General features: G+C 27.0%; 1 protein-coding gene across 2 annotated transcripts; it reads right to left on the reverse strand.

Annotated features, from left to right (window-relative positions):
• Window positions 1–1,598: 1,598 nt before the first annotated feature.
• On the reverse strand, window positions 1,599–5,321 carry LOC114164806 (Haloacid dehalogenase-like hydrolase (HAD) superfamily protein). 2 transcript variants are annotated; one of them, XM_028049574.2, is made up of 4 exons: window positions 5,112–5,321; window positions 2,969–3,332; window positions 2,470–2,676; window positions 1,599–2,105 (listed from the first exon to the last, which is right to left on the reverse strand). In XM_028049574.2, exons 2-4 carry the CDS (start codon window positions 3,224–3,226, stop codon window positions 1,812–1,814), a joined length of 759 nt encoding a protein of 252 aa, XP_027905375.2. In that variant the 5' UTR covers window positions 3,227–3,332; window positions 5,112–5,321; the 3' UTR covers window positions 1,599–1,811. The 2 variants fall into 2 exon arrangements, with proteins under 2 accessions (XP_027905375.2, XP_027905376.2); XM_028049575.2 differs by having other exon boundaries at window positions 2,969–3,256; window positions 5,112–5,316.
• Window positions 5,322–10,947: the final 5,626 nt, after the last annotated feature.

Here is a 10,947-nt window from a genome sequence, read left to right on the forward strand (position 1 = left end):
CAAATGGTCATTTTCCTGTCAAATCATATTATAATTACCACGTGACATAATGCTAATTTGACACATGATAATTTTAAAAGAAATTAAAAATTAAAAATACCATGAATTGGTATGAATGACATAATTATTGCACATTCTAAAAATAAGGACCCAGTTGAAACCAATAAAAATCTGATAACCTAATTGAAATTTTTAATAAAAAAAGAACCACCCGAAATTCAAAGGTAAATTTTATATTATTTATTATTAATAACACCAATTTATATTAAAAGTGAAACTAAACATTTAGTTTATTTTTAATTTATTCATTGTAAATGAAGAAATCAATTAAAAATATACTTTTTATTGGTTATTTTTAATCTTATTAATTACTTAAATAATTTCTTTTTTTCTATTTTTTTAAAGGAAAAAATTATAACAGAATATAATTTCTCAATAATTGAATATCAGCCGATTTTTCAATCCCAACGGTAATTAATAATTACTAAAATTTGACCACTCAAAAATCAATTTCTAGCATTAGCGTGGAATCAATCATTCAACACAGAAATAATAATTAGTGACTTCACTATCAAGATGAATTTCTTACACTTTAATTAATTTGACACAGAAATAATAATTAGTGACTTCACTATCAAGATGAATTTCTTACACTTTAATTAATTTTGGAAACCAAATATATACTTTGAGTTAAAAAATCAATTTTAAATAATTTTACATCACTTTAATCTTTAATGCAGAAACAACCATTAACAACTTCTGTAAACAAATTGTCATAACTAAAAAAGGTTTATATGAAAAAATAATAGTTTTTATTTTCTTACAGAATCTTGTAAATTAATAATAATACTTTTATTTCATTACATTATAGTACATTATTTACTATTTTATAAATATATTTTAAATTAATTATATATTAAGTGAGTACAAAAGTTTAATTTTCAAAATATTCATTTTAAAATTATAATTTAAATTAAATTTTGAATATATAATTTAAATTAAGTTTTAAATATAATTTGAAGGAGGGATGCAAAAATATTAAACACAGAAATCATGTTCTGGGAAGTGATTTCCTTCTATTAACTGGAAAAGCTTCCAATGAGTTAAATAAAATTTGAAGGGTCTGCTGAGATATTTTCTTTTAGTTTTGGGTTTATTTGTACTAAAAAATAGCAAAATTTGTCACGATGAACCAAAATAAAAATATAAAATGTCAAGAGTGTAGTCGATCAGAGCTGAAAAACTTTGGCATCATGATTACTACAATCCATTGCATACCTGCTTCACAGATTCATGTCACTGAGAAAGATAAACAGAAAAACTTTGACACAATGAATTTAATCATTATGTGTTACCATTAAAATATAATTTAACCCCTTAAAACTAGATTGCATTTTCTTGAATAGTGTAGAACACTTTTTTTATACATGAAAGAATGTAGAATATGAAATACAGAAACTATTTTCAGAGTTTTGGTAGTTTACTAATATTCTTAGATACTACAGTAAATCTGATATGTCCTTTTAAGGGCCAAATATACCATTCTCCCTACAAACTTCTACCATACATGTAACCGGGGAAAACCACAGAACCCTATGGAAGAGAATGTAACATATGAATATATGGTATAGCAGAGTTACATTTGAGTTTGAGCTACATCTAACTCTTAGCCTTTAGATTCTCAAGCATGGCTCTAGAGAAATATTCAGCCACATGCATTTGGTTGAATGTCACAAGACAAAGTAAATAGTATTATCATTAGGGAAGGGGGTGATAACAGAAGTACTAGTTCAGAAAAGTTAGAGCCTCTCTCAATCTGACTCAGCTGAACAAAGCCATTTTTGTACTGCAAGTAGATCAGGGAGAACAACTGCACCAGACTTCCTCCATTCCTCAGCTTCTGGAGTCTTAAATCTGTCCACCAATAGTGCATGCATCCCTAAGCTCTTAGTTGGCTCATAGTCTTTGCGTATGCTGTCTCCAATATGCAAAGTTTGTTCAGGTGCAATGTTTCCAGACCTCTCAAGTGCAATCTCATAAATTTTTGGGTTTGGTTTCTCAACGCCTTCAAGACCAGAAAACACACCAAAGTCCCACTCAGATCCCTGCATCATTAAACATCATCATACATAGCAATCAGACATTCTTGTCTTTGGGTAGGTGTACAAGACAACAAAAAGACCTGTAGTGATTAGCAAGTCTTAGATCTGAAAAGACCATCATGATGTCAACAACCAAAAAAAAACCTTGTCCCATTAAGTAATATCAGTTTCATTGATAGCTCTAAACAATTTCAACCATTCTCTACTATTATTTCCAACAAGGGCACTCACAGAAATTTAAGAATGTGAAATTATGCCACTTGTGGTTAAGTATATAAGTAGTTTTCGAAACAATTCTAAACGTATCTTTCGATGTCATTTACAAGTCTGACATAGCAAACTTTTAGACAAAACAAAGGAAACTAACCTCGTTTAATCCCAAAGCTGGAAGAATCACATCTTGATAGCGATACTCAGCATTGCTCACAATACCAACTTTGAGACCCTGTTCACGAAGCCATCTAAGAAATGGTTGAGAGTCTGGAAAGACAGAATATGGGGCAGATGAACCAAAGGATGCATATATGCGTCTGAAGATTTTCTCAAATGTCTCCTCATCATAAACATATCCAGCCTGCCAGAAAACAAACTTTTTCCATGAATTTTCACATGTGGGATTGCAGATATTATGAGCTTGTAACTCAATGCTCAATTCTGGTAGCTTAAATGAAGCTGAACACATCAATAAAGATTGGATTTAAACCTTTCGTAGTTCAGTGCATTAATTGTTTCAGAAGACAAATTTAGAACCAAACTACATACGCTACCTTTCCTTGTGTACCGATGTAAATACCAAAAACTTAGCTATTATATTATGACATTTAATACATCATACAACCAAAGTAATGACTTTACCGATGTCTTACCCTGACAAAAGAATCTCGCACACAGGTTTTCCACCATACGATGTTTGGCATTTTGGCTGCATACCCAAAACAGGGATAGTTCTTTGCCATGTCCTTATATGCAAGCTTAAAGCCCTCGTGCATACGTTTGTAGTCTGGGCAAGGCTGCCCTGCAGCTTTGGCTGCCATGCAATAATAGTCACCAAGCTCCCCTTTGTAAGCCATCAGGGTACCGGTAACATCTATTGTGACACAGCGTAGCTTAGCCAACAATGTCATGTTTCGTTACGGGATTGTTCAGAAGAATTTCTGATACAACAATGGCAATATAAATTACACTGAACCTAATTCGGTAAAGTAGAGAACTTCTTCAAAATTGATAAGCCTGCATATGTGATTCCAAAATTACCTTGTTAAATTTAAAAGAAAATTAAGTACAGATGAAAGAGCTTACAAGATCATAAGAGTTTGTAAGTTGTTTGGTTGTTTATAAAAGGGAGGGGACAAGAGCAAGGGGGAAAAGTTGGTACTATAAATGATATTATAGAGCAACAAGGAATTTTCAAATAACTATTAAACTTGAGATCTACAAGATAAAAACCTAGTCTGATATTAAATATGAACAAAGTCAGGGATGTATACAGAGCAGCCAGAAAACATAAAGAAATGTATTCAATTGGCTACAAGTGAATATAAGGCGTGAATATCAGCAAGTAAGCATTTTCTCAGGAAGGAAAAGCAATTTAAATTAGCAAGTATTTAAAATAAATATGAAAGCAGCAAAGTTACACTATGCTATCCTTGAAAGATACCGTGTTTATGAAGGCAAATGGAATTACTCTCATATCTCTGTTGCAAAATCTATTATACATGCAAAGAAAATATAAGGAAACCACTCAAGCAGAACTTTCTAACATAATTTAGAATGAAAGAGGAACGTACAGATTCAAGGATATTAAAAAGATGTAGGATTGAAGCTTTTTGCAGGTGGAAATGATTTAGGAGGACATTCAATTATTTGCTAATGAGGTAAAACAATAACAAAAAAACTGAATTTAGTCTTTGAAAGTAAATCACATTACTTCAATGTTCCATTTCAAGCAACCACCACAAGTACCAACCCAAACAGGATCTTCAGATCAATCATTCCTAGCAGTGACGTATAATTTGGTCATAATTTCACAAAATAACGACAGTAGTATGTTGGTCATAGTTTCACAAAAATAATGATAGTAATAAGTTCGACTCCTGAAAAACGGTAGTAAAACCCAGCTTTCAGGAAGTTAACAAGTTCATTTCATCTCAAAAAATTATCAGACACTTCATTCATGAACTTCTTTATGGTTGGCCATCTAAGTAAAGTCTTGATTTGAGATACAACTCCCGTGATGAAGATAATATTTACACAGCTTCCAAAAAACAAATTGTAAACTTAAAATCTCTTGTTACAATCTACAATCATCCAACCCAAGTCAAAAAATAATCATTATTTATCCCAAACGCATGAAGAATATCTCACACATACCAAGCCAGATTCCTCCCTAGTCTGTTCGATTAGCCAAGATCCATAAGGAAATGTCAAGATTGTATCAATGCATGTACAAGATTGTCATAACAATTACCGATCACTAAACAAGTACAATCTTGAAATCAACACAATTTTAAATTTGAATCAAACAACCCTCTGATTCATTTGGCGGAACAATCTTAAAACACACACCAAAAAAGATGATTCACTTCTGAATCTAAATCAATGGATACAATAAAAAACAAAATTCTTGCTTAGACTTGTCTCGCAAAAACAAAAGCAAAATCACAAGTGCGAATGTCTTAAATTGAACATGGGGTAAACAGTGAGGTCAAACCAGCTCAGAGGTTAGAATGAGAGGCAGAGTACTCACAAGTATTAGATTTCTCATTTGTGAAAATGCTAAATAAGACATAGATTCAAAAACAAAGCCTTATAGAACAATAACAAAGACAAGATCCAATGAACAGATACCCACCATCGAAAAGAAAAGATTTCAAGAGAACACACATGCAAACCAGAGTGTGGTTAGGTCAACACCCACAAAACATGTTACAAAAAGATCATATCTTCGCAATCAGAACACACAAAAGAGTAAATTTAGACAATCATACACAGAACCAATAAAATTCTTACCAGAAACTCAGAAAACTGAAAAGTTAGGAACTTTGTGTCTAAATCATAAATGCTGCAGAAGATGGCGGAGCTACACTATCGCGAGAAACATTGTGCACATTTCCATATGGTTTTTATTGGTGGGAAACAAAAGAGAGAGAAGCATTGAACGGTGATGCTGTTTCCTCCTTCTCAAACCAGAGGATGGTTATGTGTGCATAAAGGAAAGGAAAATTATCAAATCATATATTTATCACTTAATAAAAGTTTCTTCATTTTATTTTCTTTTTACTTTTTTAAGCATGACTACTTTTGATATTACCAAAATTATGTGTAAGAAATGAGGTGTTGTCTAATGTTTTTCATCATAAATCAATCAATGTATGTATGCATGTACATTAACTATAAATTAAATGAAATAGATGAATGTAAATAATAAATATAATTAATGTTATCTGTACTTCTGACACTGAATTTAAGAAAACTTCCAAAACTCCTATACTTATACTTAAACAGAAATAGAGTAAATATATCTATGTAACATTTAATTGAATTTAATAATTAAAATAAAATTTATAGTATAAAAAACATTAAAAAAACTATTAAGGTAAGTGTTATAAAGTATTTAATGTAAAAAACAATAAATTTTTATATATAGAAACTTAAAATTAAATATCTATTTATGTATATTTAATTTATATAATTAATATGTATATTATTGTTTGCAGTTAAATAAGTGTAGTGTTATTAAAAAAAATGTAAAATATATACAAATATTATTTTTGTAACACCTTTTAATGCATTTTTTTAATATACTAAACTTTATTAGGAAAACTGTATAAGTCTCAATTAAATAGTTCTATTTATGATTTTTTTTTTACTTTATAATAGTTAATTAAGTATGATAGGATTAATTAATAGATTATTGAGAATATACTGATAATATTCCTCATATAACAATAATATAAAATTCCGACTTATAATGAAAATTTAACTTAGAATGTCACCCTCCATAGCCTGTTTCACTCTGCAATTTGCTATAGTAAAGGGTGCTATCATAAACTTAGAATGCAGATTTTACAAAAAAACAAAATTAAGAAAATAAAATAAGATATCGTGATATAACTATTAAAATAATGATTTTATCTTCTTATTAAAGGTGTAATATTTGCTATTATAACAAATATTGGTATACCTCTACTTTATTTAATGAGATTTAATGTTCTGAACATTATGTGCATTGATGTTATTATTTTCATTAACTTACTTTAAAATTTTCATTGTATTATTTATTTTTTTAAAACAAGTTTTTTTCCTACCCATAATGTTCATTTGAATTTATCTCATTTTAGTCTTTCAATTAAATTATGAAATTCGGACATTTTTTAATTTGGTCTAATTAAATTCATCAAAATATATAAAACTGAATATAACATCGAATAATGAATTATCAAAAAACTGATTAAACATTAAAAAACAAAAACTAAAACCAAAATCCTATAAAAGACATTATAATTTAGTTTTGAATAAAGATCATTCAATGCATACTATTTTTTTTTGTATGCACATGTGAAAAGGATAAAATTATTTTTAAGAAAAAAGTGATAAAATAAAAAATATATATTTAATTTATCTATTATTTTATTAGTACTTTAATTTTATTATTATTTTTATTATAAAAACACTTTCCTACATGATTATAAAAAATAAATAATTAATGTTACTGGATGTATTACAATTTATTTTATTTTTATTCTCTTATATTATTTTCATTTTGTACTTATTGGTACAAATGGTACCAATACTATGGATACCAAAAAATATATTATTTTCAATTTTTTTCCAATAAATTAATTGTGATATACCATTAAATTGAGTCTTATTAATTTTGAAAGTACATTAGCAATATCATTCAAAATGCAATGGTCAGACAGGAAAAAAAAAGTAATAAAAATGGTGTAAATAGGTAAAAGATGAGGGACCAAAGAATAAAACATGAACTGTGCATGAAAGAAAACCATGGATTGTAGTCGCGGTTTTGGTTCAGTACTGAGTGAAAAGCAGAATGAGAATGAATGAAACCGTTTGCTAAGAGCCAAAACCATGGCCGTAACTACCATTACACGTGTTAAGGGAGACAAACCCTATGCAATGTTTGGACATAGAAATCGCTTTTTCTTATGTTTTCTCGTGATTGCTTTGAAATTCTATGACAGTTTCATCACTTCAGATTCTGCATTATCCGATTCTCAAAATGTCATTTCTTTCCCAATTTCCAAATGTTTAACCAAATTGGTTCTCATTGGATTCAATCATTGTTTTGGGACAAATGATTCCATAGAAATTAAAGGTTATACCCACCTAAACAGTTTTTCATTAATGAATATTTTTTATAAAATTTTATATTGAAGTTATATTAAAATATTGTGTTAAATATGTTTTTATCTCTAAAGTTTCAGTCAATTTTGAAATTAGTTTTTTTTTGAAATTTTATACCAATTTAATTTTTCATCTTTAGAAATATATGGATTTAGTCCTTCTTACCAAATTTTGTTCTTTATTTGACATTTTAAATGCATTTTACGATAATATTTGAATTAACATTAAAACGAAAATGTGTTAAACGATGTAAATAATTCAAATACTATATTGAACGTCAGATAAACTTAACAAAAATTGGTTTAAAGAACTAAATTCAGGCATTTTTAAAGATGAAAGACTAAATTGGTCAAAAATTTTGAAAATGGACTAATTTCAATTTTCACTGAAACTTTAAGGACCAGAAACATATTTAACCCTAAAATATTTAATATATCTACGATACTTCGATCTGAAATATCTGTGTCTGACAAGTATTTGTGTATAGTATTTTAGGATACTTCATTAGTACTTATAGGTAAAGTATCACACAATGTCAATAATATGTATTTATGTTTTTAAGAATTTATCATGATTTTTTAATATACATATATTATATTTTATTATTTTCAAAATAAACATATTAATATATTTGGACACATGTTATATTTAATATATAATCGTATCTGTATGATAGAATTGTATATATATTTTATTTGTATATAGACTGTTGTTTTTAATAAGATAATATAGAAATACACTTGAATGTGTAACATACTATTATTTATTACAAATAAAAGATGTTAAATATAAACATATAATAGGTAGTTTAGAAGGATTACATATTTATAAGAATGTATAAAGAACTTCTTAGAGAACTAATGTCTTAAAACGTTTTATATGTGAACATATTATCATTGTAGTTGCAAAAAAATAGTGAATTAATAATTAAAATATTTCATAATAATTATATTAAATGAATATTTAATTGTAAATTGTGTTTCAGAAGTTCAATGAGATTTTAATTAATATATTTCGTATAATAATATATTTATATAGACTATTAAGAATAGTATTGTATGTTAATTTTATCTAATAATAAATCTCGTATAAGATCACAATTTCATACGTATGTATTAATTATTAATTTCATAAAAGTATATTAGGTATGGTGATTTCCTCCATTTCTATTAAATGTCAATGCCTTTTTCATTCTTAACAATATGGCAAAAAATAAGACATTCAGAAGTTCACCATCCAATTTTTTTATTTATATTATTTGGACAAAACCTACTGAATATTCACATTATATTTTCCAAATGATAACTATTAGATTTCAAATCATACCATAACTAATTCATTACAAATATTCACTCTTAGTTATTTAATCTTATTTAAGCACAATAAAATAATATAGGATACCTTTAAACCAATTTCATACACAAAATATATATGTCATGAAATACAAACTAAATAAGCAAAATAAAAGTCGTGTTAGAGAATATCATTTGACATCGTTGTAAAACAAAAATAAACTAAGTAAATTAATAGTAGTATAGATAATAATTCTCATACAAGATAATAACTTCATACGTATTTATTAATTATCAATTTTATAAAAATATATTAAGTATGGTGATTTTCTTCATGTTTATTGAATGTTAATGACTATTTCATCCTTAACAAGGTGACAAAAAACCGTCATAAATTCTCTCCATCCAATATCTTTATTTATATTACTTGGGCAAAACTTATTTAATATTTTCATTATATTTCACAAATGATAACTACCCGTTTTCAAATCATACCATAACCAACTCATTATAATTAACTGCTCTTTGTTATTTAATTTTATTTAATCACAATGAAATAGTATATGATACATTTAAACCAGTTTCATCACAAAATATATGTATGTCATGTAAATACAAACTAGATCAGCAAAATAAAAGTTAAGTTACACAAGGTATCATTTGAGTGAGGAATTGTGTTTGAGAAACATTATTCAATAAGAAATAATTAATACGACATTTTTCTAATTCAAACAATGGTATATTGTTTGAGTAAGAAGTCTAGTTACCTGTTCGAATCAAATGAACTTACATCTAGTCTTTAGTAATCTCAGCTAGACTTTTTACTAAAACATCAAGAGTTAGGATTACAATATCCACCTATATAAAACATATAGTCTAGATATACAAGGACTTGAAATACACTTCAAAAATTTCAACCAGAGTAATACTACATACAATTACCTATACCTGTAGTTTCCATAGGGAAGGAAATACAGAAGACAACAGCAGAAAGATCTAAAACGAATATACCTAAAAACTATATAGAACTTTACATCAGAATCCTATGCCAAGGAAACCTTAGAACCAATTTAATCTTCTTTAAGTCTTGATGGAAACTTGAAAAACAATGAAGAATAATGCAGATTTTCTCCAAAAACTCTCTAGTATTGTCTCTCTGATCTTTGATTTCTCAACAAAACGTTAGTTTAAAACTGAAGCAGAAGTTTAATTTGTAAGCAAGATAGTTTTCTGACATAATTAATTGATTAGGTAATCAATTAATTTAATTGTAATGTCAAGGTTGATTCTCCATACTTAATCTAATTAGATTAAGTTAATATCCTAATTAATTAATATGACAACAAAATTAATAGTCATTATCCAAAATTAATCTAATTGATTAGATTAACAACCTAATCGGTTAATATGAGAACTTTAACATCTTTAGAACTCATTATATTTAAAAATGATCCAATTAATGTCATAATTATTTATAATTAATTATGTTCTGATTAAATTGATTTTAAGAATAATGTCATTATATTTATAATAATCTAACCAAACTCATATATATATATATATATATATATATATATATATATATATATATATATACCAGTCAGGCTAAATTATATTTAAAATCAATTTAATCGTAACTCGATCTTTTTTAAACGTAGTAATAAAAAAATTGGCAAAATTAACCCAACCAACAGTATTCATAGATTTCAAGATATATCTTATTTATAGGTTTACCTTTAATAAACTTCTAATAACCTTCACTTCCCGTGCAGAATTTTTCGACACTTTCATTAAAATGTGTTTATAGACTCATTTTCTTCCATAACTATTTTGTCATTCTTTTCATTCAAATTTTCATCAAAATTATTTCTTCTCAAGATTATTTGAACTTATTTTAAGTATAACTTTTCGAAATAGACTTTCAATTTATATATTTCAATTTTCACTTCTTCTCTAGATATATAATGTCTTACAAATCTTATTGATTTTTCATATTTTATAACTCAAATCTCAAACAAATTTATCTTACCCTAACAACATTTTATCAAAACTCAGTATTGAATATAATGATGATACGATACAAATAAAAATTGAAATATAATTAACAATGAAATTAAAAAAAAATATGATGCATATTTTAACTGAGTATTTATTGTACTAATTAATTAAAGTATAACAGGTTTGAT

The sequence above is a fragment of the Vigna unguiculata genome, chromosome 9 (genome assembly GCF_037176805.1).
Source record: "Vigna unguiculata cultivar grain cowpea cultivar isolate G323 ecotype 2 chromosome 9, ASM3717680v1, whole genome shotgun sequence".
NCBI classification, from domain to species: Eukaryota; Viridiplantae; Streptophyta; class Magnoliopsida; order Fabales; family Fabaceae; genus Vigna; species Vigna unguiculata.

Excerpts from the sequence above, each read along its gene's own strand:
- LOC114164806 (XM_028049574.2), bottom strand. The coding sequence starts at position 3,226 with ATGACATTGTTGGCTAAGCTACGCTGTGTCACAATAGATGTTACCGGT. Across the intron at positions 2,677-2,968 it reads TGCGAGATTCTTTTGTCAGG|GCTGGATATGTTTATGATGA; the intron begins GTAAGACATCGG and ends GTTTTCTGGCAG. Across the intron at positions 2,106-2,469 it reads CAGCTTTGGGATTAAACGAG|GGATCTGAGTGGGACTTTGG; the intron begins GTTAGTTTCCTT and ends TTAATGATGCAG.